Below are 23,646 nucleotides of genomic sequence, written 5' to 3'. Positions count from 1 at the left end.
CTGTTCTCATTGATCAGGGTGTGAGATCATTGATACAGACCAAAGCTGAAAGAAATTAATGTATAGGGTGTGAGATTAGTTTCATTGTGTCTCCAAAAGACTGTCCAGAATACCTTGATAGCAGACATTGTGAAGGTTTGAGATGCAGAAACTTTGCACTGGGAGCAATTTGAGCCAAATTATTCCCAGATAGGAAAGTTTGAAAAGAGTCAGAAACCTTTCATGCGGGAGTCATGAATTTATGGAGCAGAGGGAAAAAAAACACCCTTGTGTGATAGATTGAGGATCAAAATATAAGGGATTAATGGAGAAAAATTAGGTTCAAAGTTACTTTTCAGTAAAATGCACAGCAGGCTTTTAAAAAAAGGGACAAAGCAAGCTCTCAAACACAAGATGGCTAACTCATTGCATGACAATATGAAATTTCGGATAAGAATTACACATGCCTGGAAAAAACATGATGCTGGGAATTTGCGTGCCACACTTGCACATAAGCTACTTTCTCTGATAAATGAAAGCACAATCAGATAAAAGGAATGTTAGGCTCAGAGTTTATCTTTGAGGAGAAAGTGAGGTCTGCAGATGCTGGAGATCTGAGATGGAAATGTGTTGCTGGAAAAACGCAGCAGGTCAGGCAGCATCTAGGGAACAGGAGAATCGACGTTTCGGGCATTAGCCCTTCTTCAGGAAAGGAAGAAGGGCTAATGCCCGAAACGTCGATTCTCCTGTTCCCTAGATGCTGCCTGACCTGCTGCGCTTTTCCAGCAACACATTTCCATCTCAGAGTTTATCTTCCCTGCCTGAGCAAATTGACCAGAACATTTTCCTAAGTCTAGTTTGAAGAATAAATTCAAACAGCAAGAATATAAAATACTTTCTTCACTATCCTTTCTACCTGCTACTCCATTTTCAAGGAGCTATGAACCTGCACTACAAGGTCTCTTTGTTCAGCCACACTCCCCAGGACCTTACAATTAAGTGTATAAGTCCTGCCCTGATTTGCCTTTCCAAAGTGTAGCACGTCACATTTATCTAAATTAAATTCTATCTGCCACTCCTTGGCCCATCAGCCCATCTGATCAAGGTCCCATTGGATCTGAGATAACCCTCTTCAATACACCTCCAATTTTGATGCCACCTGCACATTTACTAACCATACCTTGAACCGAATCTTAAATTCTGGATTGTCTTTTCGAAAAAAAGCAGCTATCTTTTTAGTTTGGGATTTACCCAGCCTAGCAATTTTATGGTCTTTGTTTTACCCCCAGAGTGCGTACTTTCATTATTATAATTAGATTTGTGCATCTGTCTCAAAATTACATCATCTAATTTCATTTAATGAATCAAACACTCAATAAACCCAACTCTCATTCCCTTCTTGATGGTGAACATTTACCGAGGAAGTTCACTCAAACCCATATAAACATTTGGAAAAATTACAATTTGACAAAAAAGGTTCAATTTTAGTTTCTCAGGCCTAAACTCTTTACTAGTTTTATTCCTTTAGATGGACAGGACAAGTTGGTTTCAGTGGATTGATGTATCCTTGAGTTTGGCTCCCTCTAGGTGATGTTCTTGGAATTAATTGAAGAGTAAAACTCAAGTGTAATACAGCATGGAAACTGACCATTCCCTTCAACTTGTCCATGCTGACCAAACATACCAAGATCTTAACTGCCATGATCTGAGGGTTTTTAAAATGCCCCTATTCAGCAGTCAATGACTGTTTAAAACAAAGCTTTTGCTGGACTGCTCTGAATGTTGGGCTAACTGGTGTAGCATCTGTTGGAGCAGTTTTAAATTTCTTGACTTTTCCCCAATGCCAGTCAAGAAGCTTCCTAACTGAATTACACTGCGTCAGAACCCAAAATCTGGTCAGAACGTCCAACCTTTAAAAAGTATTAGCATCTTGTAACTTTACTGTTTGAATTCTGGATCCTGTGATATAGCGTCTTCCATCTTTTTCAAATATTGTAGCACTTTTTCCAAATCTAGCACACTGTCTTCCTCCACCTCTTTGCTGCTGAGAACCCTCTTGGCTTCCTCAGCTCCAACTGCTGCTCTGGGAACTGCATGCTCCTTTCCATTGACATAGCTGAAAATGAGAAAGTAACAGGATTGACAAGGGTCTGAAGCAGCAGCAAGGCCCAATTGTTAACTTTAAATTATGTATAGTTCACAGGTTGCCACAGTGCTATTCTACTGATTCAAGTACCTAACTGCTGCTTGGTGCATTGTAAATTCAGCTTGGGCTGCTTGCTGTAAGGGGCGATATCAAATGCATTCAATTTCCTCAATCCATTTCTTACTAGGTCTGGCCTTTAGCATTAAACCCTTCAGTTCAGTTAGATTAGTGTTCTCATTTACAGCCTGGCTAGCCTGAGGAATGAAAGCCTGTGATGATGCTGCAAGTATCAGCATTATTACTGAGTGGGAAACCTCCCAACAATTCAGCTTCTTGGCCCTGTAAAGATTGAAACATTCCCAGAATCTGTTACAAATACTGACACACTCTCGGTGTCCCTTTGTAGACTAACACCTCTGCAGGATCCCCTGTAAACACTGACAAACACCTGGAGACCATCTCTTTTTTATTCACTTGTGTGACATAGGCATTGCTGGCTTGTAATCATTATCCATCCGTAGCTTCCCTTGAACTGAGTGGCTTGCTAGGCTATTTCAGAGACAGTTGAGAGTCAACCACAATGCTGTGGGTCTGGAGTCACGTGTAGGCCAGACCAGGTGAGGATGGCAGATTTCCTTCCCTGAAGAACAGGAGAGAACCCAGATGGGAGTTTCTGACCATCAGCAATGGTTTCATGGACATCAGTAGACTCTTAACTCCAGATTTACATACTGAATTCAATCCTGCCATGGTGGGATTTGAACCTGGGTCCCCAAAACATTAGCGGGGTTTCTGAATTAACAGTGCAGCGATAATAGTGTCAGAGACACCAAAATCAATTGACAAAAGAATCTGTAGCCTACAGATAGAAGACAGCTGAGCCATTTGGAGGCAAGTTAACTGAACATACCTCCAAAACAGTTCCATGGTGTCGCTGGCACCTTCTCGTTCTGGGGCCTTGCTGTAGTTGGGAATCTCTTGCTCCAGGACCCTGCTGAAGCCAGGGCCATTGCAGAATGCTGCATGTTCTATTATCTCATTAGTGGGGAAAGACTGACCACAAAGTGGACACTCTTGTGTCTTTACTGCTGTCGTCTTCTGAAAATATTCTGTATTAAACAGACAAAAATAAGAAGATGGCCTGCATTATCAGAGGTGTACCTGCTCACTCTCATTGCCACTGCCACTCACCCAAATCCCCGCACAGGAGTGTGAAGCAGATTGGGAGTAGGCTGAAGCCGACCAGGAGCAAGGTGAACCACTTCACTGAAGTGTTTGGAAAATGAAGCTGTGAGATCACAGGAAGATAGTGAGTTGATTGACGAGTGAATATCGCAACTTTGTTTGCTTTCTTTCCTTTATTCAAAGTTAGGGTACTAGTCTAAACAAATGGAAAAATACTTACCTGGAATAAAAATTAAATAAACATATTTGGTTTACTTCACTAAGTGACATCACTAACTCGTGATTTTTTTAAAGGAATGCCTTATTGAAATTCCAGGATATATCTGTTATGCCAGATAATTAGAAGCGCAGGAAGCATCATTAGCGGAAGCTGACGTTACTGCACTGCATCCACAATGTGGAGAGCTTTATGGAGAACATGTTTATTGATGTGGTCATCCTGCAGTGTAACCATATACACAGAGGGTGAACAGGTGACCACCAGGCAGCCTAGGAGGACAACAGCAGATGCCTTCAACTAGTATTCTATCTGAACACTAATCAAAGCAACAGCTTATTTGGGGAATGCTGCCAGACTCAAGCGCATGGCGCTACAGGTGGTTCTGTTTACAGAAAGCTGCAGAAAGAGATGAACAATAGTGATAGATGATTTGATAATTAGGGGAATAGGTAGACATTCTACAGCCTCAGTCATAAATTCATAATGGTAAGGTTCCTCCCTGGAACCAAAGTCACTAAGTACCTACAGAGCACACAGACAGGGAGGGTGACCAGCTTGGCACAAAGAGAAATGAGAGCCTCCGTCAGATTTTGGGCAGCAACAGAAAATTAGCAAGCAGGACCTCAAAAGTAGTTAATTGTGCATTAATCCCTGTGCCACCTGAAAATGACCATAACATTGGAGGATAAAGCAGATTATACAATGCTGGAAAGATGATGGTGGTGGGGTGGGGTGGGGTGGTAGTGGTGGTCTTTGGCAGGGGCAGGTGCTTCTGATTCAAACCAGCTCTAAAAGAAATTAGATCTCACACATTGGATAAGCTGCAGTAAAATACAGCCAGGGCCAATACCAGAATACTGGGAGATTGTGAGCACCAAAACTTGTACATTACCGGGGGAGGTTAGAACAAGGGAGGAAGTTATAAAGTAAGTCAGGGTTACTGTTCATATATGCAAATGCAATGTGGTTAATAAAATTGGTGAGTTATGGGCACAGATTGCCAAGTGAAATATGAAGCTGTGGCCATAACAGAGATTTGACTCAAAAAAGAGAAGTACAAGGTGTTCAGAAGAAAAGGAGAAGAGGCAACAGCATTGACTAAGGAGAGCAGGGCTGGTGAAAGCGGATGTTCCCAGAGAGGCCAAGGATAGAATCTAATTGCTTCAGCTAAGAAACTAAAACAGATGTAATGACATTGCTTGGCATAGTCTACAGGCCACTGACTAGTGGTGATAGGTTGTTGGAGAACAAATTTTCAAGGCAAGTTATCCAAGGGTATATCTACAAATGGAGCTCTGGATGGCAACAAGAAGCTAATTGGTTTGTGGTCTAGTGTCCAGTTATCAATGACATATTTACCAACAGCCATGTGATTAGTTCTCAGGTCACTGAACAACTTGGGGCTGGGAACAAGATACAGAAAACCCTTCAGCTCTCTCTCCATTCTCTGCAATAATCCACTGGAAACCCAGATTTTCTTTCAGCTGTTGCTGTAAACTATAAATTTTAATTGAGAAGCCAGAGATCTTTCTAAATAAGTGGACCAGCCAGCTTGTGCCTCTTGCAAACCAGTGGAAGCATCTGGAGAAGGATGACTGAGAAGCAGCATATCCTCCCCAATTGGGGACAAAGACTCAGGAGGCAGCAGGACTCAGGCACGTGGCAGACTTTGTTCTTATTCAAACAAAAACCGGTTAATGCAAGGAGAGAGCCAAAGATCTTCCCCAAATCTGGCCTCAATGTGAGAACATACTCGTTCTCAAAGCTTCAGCTCAGATCAGAAGAGATACAAATGATGCTCTGGCTTTTACAATAAAATACAGCATGTTTAAACATTTTGTGCTACAATATTCACATACAACATGGTCACTGTATCCTTCCCCTTATTCTATATATTCAATCAGTGAAACACCTAATCAATGATGGGCATTCCTATGGACAGTTCCAGATTCCCATGGTTTGATGATGTTTAACAGACATTATAATCTCCAGGTCTTGTGATCTTTTTATGCATCCTATTAATTTGCATTCCAAAGTTCTTCGGACCTGTCCCAGATTTGCTTATCTCTAAGGACTGCTTGAATTCTGTTGCCCCTTGTAATCCTTTGCTATCTCTATCAAATTCTGTTACTCCTCATATTTTCCACTGTCCCAATTATATACATTTATAAAAAATACAAAAGAAAGTTGGTTCTAACTAACTGCTATAAGGTTCGTAGTATTAATTCCTATTATAAAGTTAGTGATATGTAAATTTTTACAGCTACTTTCACATCTATATTTGAACAATTTCCCCGAATGCTTCTACTATATTTTGGTTACTTGTGTATCTATAATTATGTTGAAATCTCTGTGATTATCTGAAGAATCTTTAACTAGAACCTATTTCTTAATATTGTGAATAACTTCAAAAAAAAACAACTGATTACGACAAAATAATTTTAGGTGTTGTTTTCACAGCCACAAGCGGAGTTAGGCTGATTATTCAAAGTTTGGGAGAAGGTTTGTAGCTCGGGTGCTCGTTGTTGTGGTTCTGTTCGCCGAGCTGGGAATTTGTGTTGCAGACGTTTCGTCCCCTGTCTAGGTGACATCCTCAGTGCTTGGGAGCCTCCTGTGACGCGCTTCTGTGCTCTTTCCTCCGGCATTTGTAGTGGTTTGAATCTGCCGCTTCCGGTTGTCAGTTCCAGCTGTCCGCTGCAGTGGTCGGTATATTGGATCCAGATCTAGCTGTTTGATTAGATTACTTAGATTAGATTACTTACAGTGTGGAAACAGGCCCTTCGGCCCAACAAGTCCACACCGCCCCCGCCGAAGCGCGACTCACCCATACCCCTACATCTACCCCTTACCTAACACTACGGGCAATTTAGTATGGCCAATTCACCTGACCCACACATTTTTGGACTGTGGGAGGAAACCGGAGCACCCGGAGGAAACCCATGCAGACACGGGGAGAATGTGCAAACTCCACACAGTCAGTTGCCTGAGGCGGGAATTGAACCCGGGTCTCTGGCGCTGTGAGGCAGCAGTGCTAACCACTGTGCCACCGTGCCGCCCACTGTGCCACTGTGCCGATGTACTTATTGATTGCATATGTGGGCTCACCCATCTCTGGACTCATAGCAGAAGCGGTAATGCAAAGATTAGAACAAACAGTCTTAACTCTGGGTCAGATATGTGGATGACACGTTTGTAATCATTAAAAACACAGAAATAGAAAACACATACTGGGTCATCAACTCCACACTCACAGGAATCCGATTCACTAGAGAGGAAGAAAAGGACAACCAACTCCCATTCCTAGACGTGATGGTACAGAGAACACCGAACGGAGAATTCACTACAAGGGTATACAGGAAAGCCACACACACAGATCAAGTCCTAAACTACGAAAGCAACCAAAAGAAGTTGCATCAAGAACTATTCAAAAGAGCCACAACACACTGCAGTACACCAGAACTGCAAAAAGAGGAAGAAGAACACCTATACAATGTATTCGCCAAAAACGGATACCCCCGCAATTTCATCAAAAGATGCCTAAGGGAAAGACAACGGAACGAGGACATGCCACAACCCAAAGGACTAGCCACACTACCATACATCAAGAGCATTTCCGAACTGACAGCCAGACTTCTGCGACCACTAGAACTTATAACAGCCACTCTCAGACAACAACTCACCAGGACGAAGGAGCCGATATCCAGCATGAGCAAAACCAATGTAGTGTACAAAATCCCATGCAAGGACTGCACAAAACACTACATAGGACAAACAGGAAGACAGCTAACGATCCGCATCCATGAACACCAACTACCATTAACTGTGAACTTTTAAAAAATGTTGGCTGTAACGCGATTACAGCACCAAGACCTTGAGCGCTGTTTCTAAAGTGCAATTTTTCTAAAACGCAGTGTTGCGCAAGAACACAACCATCATATTATAAAAGAACTACCTGTATAGCTTGTTCAATACAGAAACCTCTGTGCTTTCTAGCAACCTGGATCTGAAAATCAGGTAAATTCAAGGGAATCTCTGACCTCTTCTGAAAATTTGAACTTTCGTGATGACTGGGAAAAGTAGAGCAAACAAATCTAGAGGTCCCTGGAGGAAAAAAAAGATATGCCAAACAAGATGAAGTAGAAAGACTGGGCATTTAATGTACATTCTTTTATAATAATATGCTTCCTGATATATATTCATGTTCTAAATCTTAATGTAAAGGGTACAATTTAAAAATTTATCAGATGACTTAAAACTTGGTTGGTGAAATGGGTGACAAGTGACAGATGAAATTTCATATTTTATACATTCATTTAAAGGTTTGGGTTTCAATGGTCAGGTCAGCATTTATTGTCTTTCGATCATTGTGCTGGACAAGGTGGGAATGAGCAACATTCTTGAACTGCTGCAGTGATATAAGGAAACCCACATCACTGACAAGGGAGGGTGTTCCAGGACTTTGAACCAGAGACACTGAACGAATGGTGATACACTTTCAAGTCAGTACAGTATGTGGTTTGGACAGCAAGTTGCAGATATGGTGTTCCTATGCACCTAATGCCTTTGTCCTTCTAACAGATTGAGGTTGCAGGTTTGGAAGGTGCTGTTGAAGGCAGAGGTAGATAGATTCTTGACTAACAAGGGAATCAAGGTTTACGTGGAAAGAAAGCAGAAGTTAAGACCACAAACAGATAAGCCATGATCTTGTTAAATGGCAGTGCTGGCACAATGGGGCTGGTGGCTTACTCCTGCTCATTATTACGCACTGTGCTGAAATCATTCCATAATTCAAATATATGGTACCAGGGAGCAAACTGACAGAGAGTAGTGAGTCACACTGCAGATCGCTCCTGAACATACCTGTGCTGCAGTGTGGAACTGCGGTGATATTGGAATAAACAACTGAACCCACTCCATCCAAATGTTGATGAAAGTAACTGGTGCAAGTTGCAAGCTGATAATTCTCACTCTGAATCAGCAGGAAAAAAATTAAACAGGTATAAATACTCCACAGAGAAAACCTGCCCACTCCATATCTTTCAGAAACCTATACAAGAACAGATTTGTGGCAACCCTGTCAAATTTATTGTTTCTTATTCATTGTGAAAATTAATAAAACCAAGAATGTGAATTCGTTAAGAGAAGTGTTGCAATTATGATACTAAATTGCTGCCAACATTGACAGACGGTGCTCCTTCATGTGTCTGACCACTACCTATGAATCTCCAGCCCAGTTTGAGTTAGTGTACTTGGCGGGGATGGGCTCTGATTGAGCTCCAGTATTTTGCATTGCAATCAGTGGTTTCTGTCAAACAATAGTGCCCTCATGTGTAACCAATGGGTAATGCAACTATTTGCAACTGCAAATTCATAAAATGCAGGATGGCATTCAACCCATCATGCAAGGGCTACCCAATCAATCAATCTCATCCCCCCTGCTGTTTCCCCAAAACATTGTATATATTTTGCTACAAGTGCACTTGCAGAATGTCATTTTGGCAGCTATTACTGTATTTTCTTTCTGGATCACAACTTAGTGTTAAAAAGTTTCCTTGTGTTGCCTCTATTTCCTCTGCCTTAAATCTGAAATACCTTTATAGCTCAGAAAAGAGTCTTTCCTTAGAACAGTGCAGCACAGGAATGGGCCCTTCGGCCCATGATATTGTGCTGAACATGATACCAAATTAAACTAATCCCTTCTGCCTGCCCTTGACCCATATCTCTCCATTCCTTGTATATCCATGTGCTTATCTAAAAGTCCCTTAAATACCCTTATCGTATCTACCTCCACCACCATCCCTGGCAGCATGTTCCAGACTCTACCACTCTTTGTTTAAAAACTTGCCCCTCACATCTCCTTTGAACTCTTCCCCCCTCACCTTAAATGTATGCCTCCTAATATTAGACATAGATTCTGACCGTCAAACCCTATCTATGCATCTCATACTTTTATAAACTTCTATCAAGTCTCCCCTCAGCCTGCACTGCTCCAGAGAAAACAACCTGAGTTCTTCTAGCGTCTCCTTATAGCTCATACCCTCTAATCCTGGCAGGATTCTAGCCCCTCTCCAAAGACTCCACATCTTTCCTGGAATGTGGCAACCAGAACTGAAATCAATACTCTATGTGTAACCTAACCAAAGTCTTATAAAGCTGCAACATGACATCCTGACTCTTGTACTCAATTCCCCAACCAACAAAAGCAAGCGTGGCTTTCAGGGAGCTATGGACTTGAACCCCAAGATCCCTTTGCACATCAACACTGTTCACAGTCCTACCATTAACTGTAAACTTTTCATTAACATAGTGTTTACAGGGGAGAAAGACATGAAGACTTGGGGAAGTTAGTGGTCATATCATAAAGACAGTCCATTTCACAGTAGAGGTGGAGTATTACAATGTATAAAGGTAGATAAATCTCTTGGTCCTGACTAGATATATCCAAAAACACTGCAAGAGGCTAGAGAAGAAATTGCAGAGGCCCAGGTTGATATTTTTGCATCATCGTTGGCCATGGGTAAGGTCCTGGATGACTGGAGGGTAGTGAATGTTGTGCCCTTATTCAATACTGCAAAGACAAACCTGGGAACTATAGACCAGTAAGTCTAATATCTGTGGTAGGTAAGATACTTGAGAAGATTCTGAGAGTTAAGACATACGTGCATTTGGAAAGACAGGGTTTGATTAGGAGTAGTCAGCATGGCTTTGTGTGTGGGAGATCATGCCTCATAAATTTGTTAGGGTTCTTTGATGAAGTGACCAGGAAGATTGATGAGGGCAGGGCAATAGACGTAGTCTATATGGATTTCAGTAAGGCCTTTGATAAGGTTCCACATGATAGGCTGCTCTGGAAGGTTAGACCATAAGGATTCCGGGGGACCTGGCAAACTGGATACACAATTGGCTTGATGGTAGGAAGCAGAGGGTAATAGTGGAGGGATGCTGGTCAGACTGTGAGTAATGGAGTGCCTTAGGGGTTGGTGCTGGGCGCAGTGCTGTTTGTTATCAATATAAATGATTTAGTTGAGAATGTACAAGGCATGATTAGTAAGTTTATAGATGACTCTAAAAGAGGCGGTATCATGGACAGTGAGGAAGATTATCAGAAATTGCAGCAGGACCTTGATCAGCTGGGGAAGTGGACCAAGAAATAGCAAATGGAGTTTAATATAGACAATAGGTGCAGGAGTAGGCCATTCTGCCCTTTGAGCCTGCACCACCATTCAATATGATCATAGCTGATCATCCTTAATCAGTATCCTGTTCCTGCATTATCTCCATAACCCTTGATTCCACTGTCCTTGAGAGCTCTATCCAACTTTTTCTGAAATGAATCCAGAGACTGGGCCTCCACTGCCCTCTGGGGCAGAGCATTCCACACAGCCACCACTCTCTGGGTGAAGAAGTTTCTCCTCATCTCTGTCCTAAATGGTCTGCCCTGTATTTTTAAGCTGTGTCCTCTGGTTCGGCACTCACCCATCAGCGGAAACATGTTTCCTGCCTCCAGAGTGTCCAATCCTTTAATAATCTTCTATGCCTCAATCAGATCCCCTCTCAATCTTCTAAACTCAGGAGTATACAAGCCCAGTCGCTCCAGTCTTTCAGCGTAAGGTAGTCCCGCCATTCCAAGAATTGACCTTGTGAACCTATGCTGCACTCCCTCAATAGCCAGAATGTCTTTCCTCAAATTTGGAGACCAGAACTGCACACAGTACTCCAGGTGTGGTCTCACCAGGGCCCTGTACAGCTGCAGAAGAACCTCTTTGCTTCTATACTCAATCCCGATTGTTATGAAGGCCAGCATGCTATTATCCTTCTTCACTACCCACTGTACCTGCATGCTTACCTTCATTGACTGGTGTACAAGAACACCCAGATCTCTTTGTACTGCCCCTTTACCTAAATTGATTCCATTTAGGTAGTAATCTGCCCTCCTGTTCTTGCCACCAAAGTGGACAACCATACATTTATCCACATTAAACTGCATCTGACCACTCACCTAAACTGTCCAGGTACCCTGTAATCTCCTAACATCCTCCTCACATTTCACCCTGCCACCTAGCTTAGTATCATCAGCAATGTAATAGACTCCAGCATCTTTCCCACCACTGAGGTCAGACTAACTGGTCTATAATTTCCTGCTTTCTCTCTCCCACCTTTCTTCCTGCTTTCTCTCTCCCACAGGTGTGAGGTCTTGCATTTTGGAAAGTCAAACCAAGGCATGAGTTCCACGGTGAATGGTAGGGCCTTAAGGAGTGTAGTGGAACAGAGGGACCTTGGAGTTCAGATGCACGGTTCTTTGAAAGTGGAATCACACGTAGACACGGCTTTTGGTACACTGGCCTTCATCAGGCAGGGCATTGAGTATAGAAGTTGGGAAGTTACGTTGTAGTTGTAGAGGACATTGGTGAGGACGCACTTGGAGTATTGTGTTCAGTTTTGGTCACTCTGCTATAGGAAGGATGTTATTAAACTGGAAAGAATGCGTAAGAAATTTACAAGGATGTTACCAGGACTCAAGGGTCTGAGTTATAAGGAGAGGTTGGACAAGCTAGGACTTTTTTCTTTAGAGTGTAGGAGACTGAAGGGGGAATCTTGTAAAGGTTACAAGGCCATGAGAGGCATGGATAAAGTGATTGCACTCAGTCTTTGTGGAATCAAGGATGGGAGGGCATCAGTTTAAGGTTAGAGGGGAAAGAATAAAAGGGAACCTGGCAAATTTTTTTTTTACACTGAGGGTGGTACGCATATGGAATAAGCTGCCAGCGGAGGTGGTTGAGGCAGGTACATTAACAACATTTAAAAGGCATTTGGACAAATACATGGATAGGTAAAGTTTCAAAGGATATGGGGTTAGTGTAGAAGGACATTTTGGGCCAAAGAGCCTGTCGGACTCTACGGCTCTATTTGATCTCCCAAAGTGCAATATCTCACACTAGCCTGGACTAAATTCCATCTGCCATTTCTCTGCCTTTATCTACAACTAATCTATATCCCTCTGTATCCTTTTACAACCTTCAACACTATCCACAACTCCACAAATTGTTGTATCATCTGCAAACTTACTAATCCACCCATTTACACTTTCACCCAAGTCAATTATATATCAGAAACAGCAGACATCCCAATACAGATCCTTGCAGCACGCCACTAGTCACGGACCTCCAGCCAGAAAACACCCTTTCACCACTACCTCCTGTCTTTTATGGGCAATTCAGTTCTGAATCCATGTGGCCAAGTCACGCGGACCCCATGCATCCTTGTTAACTTTACCAAATCTGTTCATGATTTTAAGTGCTTCAGTCAAAATTCCAAGGTGAGAATGTGAAACTGTAACCATTTTCCATCCTCACTTGTCATACAATCCCTGTGTATGCAGTCTTTGGGATATACTTGTTCATCCACAAATTATGGAGGCCTACAGGTTGGGCTCAGTTCTAACATTTGTATTTGTGTGTGTCCCAGTACAGGTATATGGAGTATAGACAATACATGATTAGATTAGATTCCCTACATTATGGAAACAGGGCTTTTGCTCAACAAGTCCACACCAACCCTCCGATGTGGACCCATTCCCCTATCCTATATTTACCTCTGACTAATGCACCTAACACTATGGGCAATTCAGCATGGCAAATTCACCTGACCTTTGGATTGTGGGAGGAAACCCACGCAGACACAGGGAGAATGTGCAAACTCCACACAGACAGTCGCCCAAGGCAGGAATCAAACCTGGGTCCATGGCATTGTGAGGCAGCAGTGCTAACCACTGAGCCACTGTGCCGCCCCACATCTATGGGGCTTATAGGATATGATTCAGTGGGTATGAGGTACATAGGTGTACAATATAGGTAATTGGGGAACAGGTTTTCATTGATGTATTGTACAGACTTCTGTAGGCTGATTGAGCAGCAATCTCCAAGAGTGTGCGTTATGTTCATGCAGTGAGGCAGAGAGAGTGTGCAAGACAGACAAAGAGCTTGAGTAAGAGAGGGAGAGAGACAGAGCGCAAGACAGATATAACATGAGGTAAACAGAGTTAGAACGAGAATGTGTGTGTAGTAAATGGGAGGTCATATCTACAGGGTGGAGATATTTTCAGAAAAGTCTAAGAACCAATACCATTGAAAGTCACTACGAAATAAAAGTTACATGTTAGTTGTAGTTAGAGTCATAGAGATGTAGAGCCCGGAAACACGATGAATAAAACAATCTGGATAATGGCTAAAACACTCACCGCAACTGAAGCTGCTCCATGCTGAGTCAACAACCCTTACAAACAGAAATGAAAGACAATGAGTTATTGGTCAAGGTTTAAACTATAAGTAACAGAGGCATTTAATGAGTCATTTAAATGTTGAGCTACAGTCATCATTCAATTAATAACAGTAAAAACAGAAACTGTTGGAAAAACTCAGCAGCTCTGGCAGCATCTGTGGAGAGAGAAACAAAGTTAGCATTTGGAGCCCAATATCACTTTTTTATGAACAATTCAATCACTGCCCAGTTCAACAAGTGTGCTTATATGTAGGTAAATGCAGGAACTATAAGGTACACAGCAAGATGCCACAAATGTACGTATATGGATTGAGCTGCCAGAGGAAGTGGTAGAGGCTGGTACAATTACAACATTTAAAAGGCATTTGGATGGGTACATGAATAGGAAGAGTTTGGAGGGATATGGGACAGGTGCTGGCAGGTGGGACTAGATTGGGTTGGGATATCTGGCATGGACTGGTTGGACCGAAGGGTCTGTTTCCATGCTGTACATCTCTATGACTCTATGAATGAACTGATATGTTGAGGGAGGAACATTGGCAACAACAGAGGGATGTATCCTTCCTGCTGCTCTGCTTATCAACTTGCATCATCATGAACATTGATCAGAACCACAGGAAAAGGACAGACAGCCTTGGTTTAAAATTTCTTTCTAAGATCATCTCCTAGGATAAGCAGTCAAACAGACGTGTACTGTGTTCTTGTTTTTGCAAACTTAGCTCTTAGGGAATATGATCCTGCTGCACAGGCAGTTACAAACTATTACAGTTTTTTCAGTCTGACCACTGTCTGTGGGCAGGAGACAGGGCGTTCTGTTGCTGCAGCTTACTGCTTACCTTCCTCAAATCTTGATCCATCACAATTCCAAGCATGGTGCTGAATTACTGCTTCAGAAAACGAATTACCACAGAGGGGACACTCCATTCTCCTTTCAAAGTGGCTCTCCAGTGCTATGTGTGAATGGGAAAAGATGGGTGAAAAGTTAATCTGCTGGCTCGATCTCTTTTTCTGACCAATGAGCCTGTCTGTCCAGTAGATCTAACTCTGATCACTGGATGTCTGCTCCTGAGATCACTTTCTTTGCTCTCAATGAATCCGTCTCTTTTAGATCCCTCTTTGTTTCATGAACTTCTCTCTCAACTATTTGAATCACTCTTTAGTCACAGTTCCCAGAGTGCACACAGTAGACCTCTAGCCTCTTGCCCATCCCTCTTCTTTAGATCTCCCTCTGCCCAATGGCTTTTTCTCTGATCAGTTTCAAACAGATTTCTCTGTCTCTCTGAGAATTTGCTGGGCGGTTCCCAGAAATGACACTCCCATTGCCACCCAGGTAAATAGTGCGGTGAGGAAGGCATATGGCGTACTGGCTTTTATTATCAGTTTCAAACAGATTTCTCTGTCTCTCTGAGAATTTGCTGGGCGGTTCCCAGAAATGACACTCCCATTATTTGTAATGCACATTCCTCAGCTGACTCATGTCTTTCTCTCTACTCCTATTGACGGACTAAAGTGCATTGCGAATTATAACTGACTTGTGCAATCAGGTTACTGTACCATCATTGTGTAACTTTTGGAACTGTGATGAGGTTTACAGTGTTTCACAGAGCAACTGATGTAGCAAAGACAAGAACGCTTTGAAAAGAGGTAGGAAACATTTTCAAATATTGACGTGCAATGCATTTACCTTGCTCAGCATTAAGTGTACTTTAAAGCCTATCGTATAATGATTGGAAGGCCAATTCATGACATCGTCCAGCATCAAATCAGTACCTCTGGAACAGGTCCAAACTCTCACTTTCACTTCGACAGAGAGTAGAGTCTAATGCTTGCTCATTCTCTAACAACCCTTAAAAAGTGGCAGGAATCTGTGATAAAAAAAACAATACCTAAACTTTGGATGGCTTGTGTAACAAAAAGTAATCGCCCCTCTGTTTTTAGAATTATTTATTGACATAAGGAGCTGCCTGTTTCACTTTCAGCAAGTAAACTGAATTTATGTAAGCCAATTAATTGCTTACAAGGGTAGAAGCAGATCAGATGTTGGCACCTGTTGCCCCAAACAACAGTGAATGTGGGGGATCAGACAGTTGTCTGACGCAGTGAAAGCTGATTCCCTCTAGTTCTTCAGAAGGCATTGTACTGGTTTTTGGCAGGAATGGTGATTATCTTAAAAAGGTGACTCGAGCTGAAAAATGTGTTGCTGGAAAAGCACAGCAGGTCAGGCAGCATCCAAGGAGCAGGAGAATCGACGTTTCGGGCATAAGTCCTTCTTCAGGAATCTTATGCCCAAAACGTCGATTCTCCTGCCCCTTGGATGCTGCCTGACCTGCTGTGCTTTTCCAGCAATACATTTTTCAGCTCTGATCTTCAGCATCTGCAGTCCTCACTTTCTCCTAGCTAAAAAGGTGATTATCATGTAATGTCAATCAGATCCAGTATCATCTGCTGGACAAGTTTTGATTGTCTAAGGAGGTCAGACGGACAGGAAGCTGGGAGAACACAGCAAGGCAGGTAGCGTTAGGAGGGAGGGGAACACAGCAAGCCAGGCAGCATCAGGAGGGAGGGGAACACAGCAAGGCAGGCAGTGTTAGGAGGGAGGGGAACACAGCAAGCCAGGCAGCATCAGGAGGGAGGGGAACACAGCAAGCCAGACAGCATCAGGAGGGAGGGGAACACAGAAAGGCAGGCAGCATCAGGAGGGAGGGGAACACAGCAAGGCAGGCAGCATCAGGAGGGAGGGGAACACAGCAAGGCAGGTAACTTCGGGAGGTGGAGAAGTCGACATTTGGAGTGCAGCCCTTCTTCAGGATTCAAATCCTGAAGAAGGGCTACATCTGAAATGTCAATTTCTCCACCTACTAACGCTGCCTGGCTTGCTGTGTTCCCCTCCCTCCTAACGCTGCCTGCCTTGCTGTGTTCTCTCAGCCTCCTGCTTGTTCACTTTGGATTCCAGCATCTACAATTTGTTTTGTCTCTAAGGAGGTCAAACAGCAATTTCCCATGAATCTCTCCCTGAATTTCATTGATCAGATCTGCTTTTTGTCTCTTGTATTCACCTGATTTGGTTCTGGATGGAGGGAGAAAGCTTGTAGGTGTATGTCATAGAGCCATACATCACAGAAGCAGATCCTTTGGTCCAACCAGCCGAACATAATCCCAAATTAAACTAGTCCCACCTGCCTGCGTGCGGCCCATATCCCTCCAAACATTTTCTATTCATGTACTTAACGTCCTTTAAATGCTGTAACCATACCCACATCCATGAACCACGCTGTGTAGAAAAAAAAGATTGCTCAAGTCTTTTTTTTTCTCTTCACACCTTACAAATATGCTCCCTAGTCTTGAAATCACCAACCCTAAGGAAAAGACCCCTGCCATTCACCTTATCTGTACCCTTCATTATTTCATAAACCTCTGTGGAGGTCACCCCTCATCCTCCCAGGCTCCAGTGAATAAAGTCCCAGCCTCTCCTTATAACTCAAACCTTCCATTCCCAGCAACATCCTAGTAAGTCTTTTCTGAACGCTCTCTAGCTTAATAAATATCCTTCCTATAACAGGGAGCCCAGAACTGGACACAGTACCCCAGAAGAGGCCTCACCAACATCCTGTACAACCTCAACAGCCTGTTCCAATCCTGTACTCAAGGTCTGAGTAATGAAGGCAAGTGTGCAATGTGCCTTCTTAACCACCCTATCTATGATTGACGCAAATTTCAAAGAATTATGTACTTGAACCCCTCGGTCTCTCTTTCTCCAACACTACCCAGGGCCCGACCATTAACTGTATAAATCCTGCCCTTGTTTGTTATATTAAAATGCAATACCTCACATTTATCCAAACTAAACATTATCTGCCACTCCCCTTTGGCCCAACTGATCAAGATCTCTTTGTAATCTTAGATGTCCTTCTTCATTGTCCACTATACCACCAAATTTAGGGTCATCTGCAAATTTATTAACCATGTCTTCTATGTTCTTATCTAAATCATTTATGTAAATGACAAGCAAAAGAGGACCCAACACTGCTGGTTACAGGCCTCCAGTCTGAAAAGCAACCTCCATCACTGCTCTGTCTCCTGCTGTAACGCCAACTTTTTTATCCAATTGGCAAGCTCACCTGAATCTCATGTGACCTAACTTCACTAATTAGTCTACCATGCAGAACCTTGTCAAAGGCTTTACTAAAGTCCAAGTCCAAGTCCAAGTCCAAGTGTGGGCGGCACGGTGGCACAGTGGTTAGCACTGCTGCCTCACAGCGCCTGAGACCCGGGTTGGTGTGGACTTGTTGGGCCGAAGGGCCTGTTTCCACACTGTAATGTAATCTAATCTAATCTAATCTAAACAACATACACTGCTGCGCCCTCATCAATTGTCTTGGTTACTTCCTTAAAAATCTCAATCAAGTTTGTGAGCGGCGGGTCGGTGTGGACTTGTTGGGCCGAAGGGCCTGTTTCCACACTGTAATGTAATCTAATCTAATCTAAACAACATACACTGCTGTGCCCTCATCAATTGTCTTGGTTACTTCCTTAAAAATCTCAATCAAGTTTGTGAGACACAATTTCCATCATATAAAACTATGCTTAATATCCCTAATCATTCCACAACTCTCCACATGCATATAAATCCTAACTTTCAGGATCTCCTCCAGCAATGTACCTACAACCAAAACCAGACTCACCGGTCTGTAGCTCCCAGGTTTCTCCTTACATCCCTTCTTAAAGGCACAACATAAACCACTCTGCAGTCCTCTGGCACCTTACCCATGGTTATAGATGACACAAATATTTCTGCAAGGGGCCCTCAAATTTCTCCCTGACTTCCCACAATGTGCTGGGATACACTAGACCAGGTCCTGAAGATATATCCACCTTTATATTTTCCATGACCATCAGCACTTCCTCTTCTGTAATGTGAACTGTTTTCAAAACATTAATATTTATTTTCCTGAGTTCTCTCACCTCCATTCTTTTCCCACAATAAAAACTAACACAAAACATTCATTTAATATTTCTCACATCTCCTGAGGTGCAACACAAAGATTCTTTCTTCTTTAAGGCCCTACTCTCTCTCCAGTTGCTGTCTTGCTCTTAATGTACTGGTAGAATCTCTGGATTATCCGAAACGTTATTTGCCAAGGCTCTCACATATTGCCTCTTTGCCTTCTTGATCTCCCTTTTGAGAATGCCCCTACATTCTTTATTCAAGAGATTCATTTGAACACAGTTGTCTATATGTAATGTAGGATTTTTTTTTAATTCTTGACCAGAGCCTCAATATCTTCGTTCATCCATTATTCCCTAATCTTACCAGCTTTACCTTTCACTTTAACAGGAATAAAATGACTCTGAACTCTCATGATCATACTTTGAAAGCCTCCCACTTATCTGATTTTCCTTAAGTTGTGAATAGTCTACTCCAATCAACTGTTGAAAATTCTTATTTCATACATTAGAATTTGCTTTGCTCCAAAGAAAAACTTTAACTTTTATGTTTGTGATTCATAAGGAATCTGAGCTGACACAGACAGGCTGGAGAGGCACAAGATCTTTTTCATACGTCCATGAATTTGGTGAAAAAGGTGAAAAATTGCCATATACGTCCATTGCAACCATATTTGGAGATGATAGCTTGTCAGTAGATTATGGCCTGGCACTGTAACTTTATTATTCAGTAGATTGTTGCTGACTGCAAAGCAGGCCCAGACAGCTCAATAGATAGATATTCAAACCACATTGAGAAAGGTCAAACTGTAAGTGAATCTTGAAACATCTTCACTGGGCTTCTTTAAGATTTTACACGTTCCATACCCATAATGATGAAGTATATAGCAGTAATTATGCATCATATGACACTGATTATACCTCGGAAGTGCAGGATCAAGTTATGAAGCAACTCCTGTGTGGTTGATAATCTGACAATACTCAAGATCCAAATTGACAAATGAGAAATTACCACAATGGGAAGGTGCCACCATGCAACTGCACTCGAGTAGATTTCAGCACCTTTAATTATCATTTTCTGAGGAATGATTGGACAGGTTAGGCTTGTATCCTCTAGAGATTAAAAGAGTTAGCGACTTTTGAGTAGAGTATTGGGTGACTTCATTGAAACATGAAATGCTGAGGGGTTTTGGGATGTTTCCTCTTATTGGAGAATCTAAAACAAGGGACCACTTGTTGAAAGTAGAGATGAAGGGGGTGTTTTTCTCTCAGAGGGATTTTGAAACTCTCTACCTGAAAAAGAGGATGAAAAAAAAGACTCTAAACATTTTTAAGGTAAATAGATTCTTGACAAGAAAGGTGCGAATGTAGGGGAGATGAATTTGAATTCAGTAAATGCCTGGAATCTAATGATGACCATAAATCCATTGTTGGAAAAATGCATTAATTCATTAATGTTCTTTAGGGAAGGAAACTGCCATCCTTATTTGGTCTGGCCTCATGTGATTCCAGAACCACAGCAATGTGGTTGATTCTTAACTGCCCTCTGGGCAATTAGGGATGGGCAGCAAATGCTGCCCAGCTAGTGACACCCTCGTCCTGTGAATGAATAAAAAAAATTGAGGGTATGCAGGAATTGAAGTAATTGGATCAGCTATGATCTTATTGGATGGCAGGGTTGGCTGAGAGGCTGAGTGCCCTATTCCTGCTCTTAATTCATGTGTTTGTATGTATACCATACCCTAACACATACTCTGCCTTGTACACAGCATCATTCACACACACTAACCACAGCTCTTTCACCCACTCCTAGATGACAGTAATGGCAACTCTGGTTACGGAGTACATGTTTATGAAACTATGGCAGATGCTGTTTCAGAGAATAGACACTAGTATGTTGCAGTGTTGACCAACATAAAGGACCCACACTGTTTCACTGCAGCGATTTGTTAACAGCTCTGTGATCAGACAGGCAACAGCAGGGATATTAAGTTACACATCATCTCACCAATCAGTAATTCTGTTGTTTGTCTCTGACAGGATGTGTACTCCCACAGCACTGACTGCCCTCCAGAAAGCAGAGGAGATAGAAAAATTAATCAATAAAAGCCATGAGGCCAAGTCATTTGCATATTGTCCGTACAGCAAGTTTCCAGTAGGAGCTGCTTTATTGACTGAGGATGGACAAGTGTTCACAGGTAAGAAAACTGCTCTTCCCATTATTGTCAAGATGCCAAATGTTGAGACCTCAATTTTATCTAAAAGATGTGTTGATGAGGAATACCCTGACTAGACCAACAACATGCACACCCAGTTAATGCTGCTGTGGGTTAAACTGGTCAGAGAAAATCACCTGGAACCAATTGAGACACAGCAGCTTGATATCAGACCCTCTACTGTTCCATCTGGTTCCTTTAGCCCACTCCACTGTCCTTTCTCCAATCACCCATCAAACATGTAATGGCTCCCTGAAATTGAATTAAATATATTGAAATTATACATCGAAACAGATTGTATATCCAAAACAGTGTTTGTGTTTACCCTGCATACAAACACAACTCTAAACTTATGGGCCTGCACAGTCTACATACGCAGAAATGTTAACATCACTGTCTCACAAAATCAGAATAACTCAAAAATCAAGGGATTTATTATAAAAGTCATGAGCTGCTTTTTTTTTCAAAATCATATTGGTTTGTACATCATACAAGCAGCTTGGTGAATTTCTGTCACATCAGAGTTCTTTACAGATGTTTGAGTGCAAGAAGGCCGAATTTCAGGGGCCCAAGGACACAGAAGGTCGTCCAGCCGAAGATTTCGACTGGCTATTGTGTTGGTTGTCCAAGATGGGTGTTTACATTCCTGTAGTAATGAGAGACCCCACTTGAAAATGTAATACCCAACACATCAGGTGTGTTCCCTCTGACGTGGGAATCTACTTTTGGAGGCGGTTAAATAACTGCTTACATTTCTTTACATGTAATCACCTCCTTTCAAAGGTCAGGTTTTCTAGTGTCGAGGACTCCAAACATTTATGTCTTCAATGGAGCCAGGAAGCTGACCAGACCATTGGGTTCTTCAGTCTAAACTCCTCAGCCTCTTTCATGTATTGCTGCTTCAGATGTTCACAGTAAACTCGCACCAGTAGTAACTCAGAGTTTTGTGTGTCTTCTACTGTGAAAAAAAACTTCACCAGAAAACTCATGCTGAAATGACAAGAGGGATCAAGGGATAAGTAACAGATTATGAGTTGGAGATGCCGGTGTTGGAATGGGGTGGACAAAGTTAAAATTCACAACACCAGGTTAGTGTCCAACAGGTTTATTTGGAAGCAGTAGCTTTCAGAGCGCTGCTCCTTCATCACAACCACCTGATGAAGGAACAGCACTCTGAAAGCTAGTGGCTCCAAATAAATCTGTTGGACTATAACCTGGTGTTGTGTGATTTTTTAAAATGTAGTAGATAACACACAGAGTAACAGTGGATAGCTAACTAAAAATCTATTCTGCCCATCCATCTCAAATTAAATGTAATTGGTAGTTATAAAGTCTATCTCAAAGTTTCAAAATTTCAGGTTACAATCAACCATGGATGGTAACGCAGTCTTGCTCAAGTCATTGCCAACCCATGGGTCAACAGATCTGGTTAAACATTATTCAGGAACTTAGCAATAACCTTTCGCCAAATGCTCAAATGTCCACTGGTCAGTTTAATTTTAAACTGCTGACACAGCATTGTTAACATCATATTTCTGTTAAAAAGTGGGTGTGTATGCTTGCTGCACAGTATTGAACATGTGACGGAAAGGGGTAGACCTTGCCAATTAACTTGTGTATTGTGAAAATGATTGAGAAACTCAGGTCTGGCAACATCTGTGGAGACCCAAACAAAGTTAACATTCAAGTCCAGTAAGACTTCTTCAGAACTGAAGAGAAAAGTGGAAAAGTGGTGGGTTTTTAATGTAGAAAAGTTGGGAAGGAACACGATGGGAAGGTCAGGGAAGATGAGAGAATGAGAGAGATTAGAGATCACAAATATGACAGAACAAAAGTTGTAATGAGTTTACAGGAGTCATTGAGTCACAGAGACATACAGATTCGATAAAATGTGGAGCTGGATAAAGCACAGCAGTTAAACAGCATCAAAAGAGCAGGAGAGTCAACGTTTCAGGCAGGACCCATCATCAGGATACTTCGATGCTCCTGCGCTTCTAAAGCTGCTTGACCTGCTGTGCTTTTCTAGCTCCACATTTTATCGACTCTTTTCCAGCATCTGCAGTCCTCACATTGAGATGTGCAGCATGGAAACAGACCCCTCAGTCCAACTCGTCCATACTGACCAGATATCCTAACCTAATCTAGTCCCATTTGCCAGTATTCCTCCCATATCCCTCCAAACCCTTCCTATACATATACCCGTTGAGATGCCTTTTAAAGGGTGTAATTGAAGCAGCCTCCACCACACCCTCTGACAGCTCATTTCATACACTCACCACCCTGTGTGAAAAAGTTGCCCCTTAGGCCCCTTTTAAATCTTTCCCCTCTTAACTTAAACCTATGCCCTTTAGTTCTGGACTCCCCTACCCCAGGGAAAAGACCTTGTTTATGTACCCTTTCCATGCCCCTCATGATTTTATAAATCTCTATAAGGTCACCCCTCAGCCACCGACGCTCCAGGGCCTACCTCTTCCCACCCTACCTCTTACAAAAATGCCATCCCGTATTCCCAATTCCTCCGCCGGATCTGCTCACAGGAGGACCAGTTTCACCACAGAACACACCAGATGGCCTCCTTCTTTAGAGACCGCAATTTCCCTTCCCATGTGGTTAAAGATGCCCTCCAATGCATCTCGTCTACATCCCGCACCTCCGCCCTCAGACCCCACCCCTCCAAC

General features: G+C 42.5%; 2 protein-coding genes across 16 annotated transcripts in view; one reads left to right on the top strand and one right to left on the bottom strand.

The window, feature by feature from the left end:
* Window positions 1-23,646, bottom strand: part of LOC122542067 — a 44,355-nt gene that overhangs the window by 6,454 nt on the left and 14,255 nt on the right. For 5 of the 14 annotated variants that reach the window (XM_043679367.1, XM_043679366.1, XM_043679362.1 and 2 more), the window contains 6 exons: window positions 21,106-21,958; window positions 14,645-14,758; window positions 13,768-13,802; window positions 8,391-8,499; window positions 3,036-3,234; window positions 1,922-2,095 (listed from right to left, as the gene is read on the bottom strand). In XM_043679367.1, coding sequence (XP_043535302.1) covers window positions 1,922-2,095; window positions 3,036-3,234; window positions 8,391-8,499; window positions 13,768-13,802; window positions 14,645-14,732 — 605 coding nt within the window. In that variant the 5' untranslated portion in view covers window positions 14,733-14,758; window positions 21,106-21,958. Of the gene's footprint in view, window positions 1-1,921; window positions 2,096-3,035; window positions 3,235-8,390; window positions 8,500-13,767; window positions 13,803-14,644; window positions 14,759-15,492; window positions 15,566-21,105; window positions 21,959-23,646 lie in introns of those variants that run through there. The other 9 variants (XM_043679375.1, XM_043679373.1, XM_043679368.1 and 6 more) reach the window with 6 other exon arrangements.
* The window catches only part of LOC122542068 (cytidine deaminase-like), a 13,971-nt gene continuing 5,629 nt past the window's right edge, over window positions 15,305-23,646 (top strand). Inside the window, exons 1-3 of one of the 2 annotated variants that reach the window (XM_043679378.1) lie at window positions 15,305-15,452; window positions 17,368-17,470; window positions 20,793-20,950. In XM_043679378.1, coding sequence (XP_043535313.1) covers window positions 20,794-20,950 — 157 coding nt within the window. In that variant the 5' untranslated portion in view covers window positions 15,305-15,452; window positions 17,368-17,470; window position 20,793. The remainder of the gene's footprint in view (window positions 15,453-17,367; window positions 17,471-20,792; window positions 20,951-23,646) is intronic. The other variant, XM_043679379.1, reaches the window with a different exon arrangement.

The sequence above is a fragment of the Chiloscyllium plagiosum genome, chromosome 39 (genome assembly GCF_004010195.1).
Source record: "Chiloscyllium plagiosum isolate BGI_BamShark_2017 chromosome 39, ASM401019v2, whole genome shotgun sequence".
NCBI lineage: Eukaryota > Metazoa > Chordata > Chondrichthyes > Orectolobiformes > Hemiscylliidae > Chiloscyllium > Chiloscyllium plagiosum.
The sequence above is the reverse complement of the archived record's forward strand: the minus strand, read 5'-3'. Positions and strand labels throughout refer to the sequence as shown.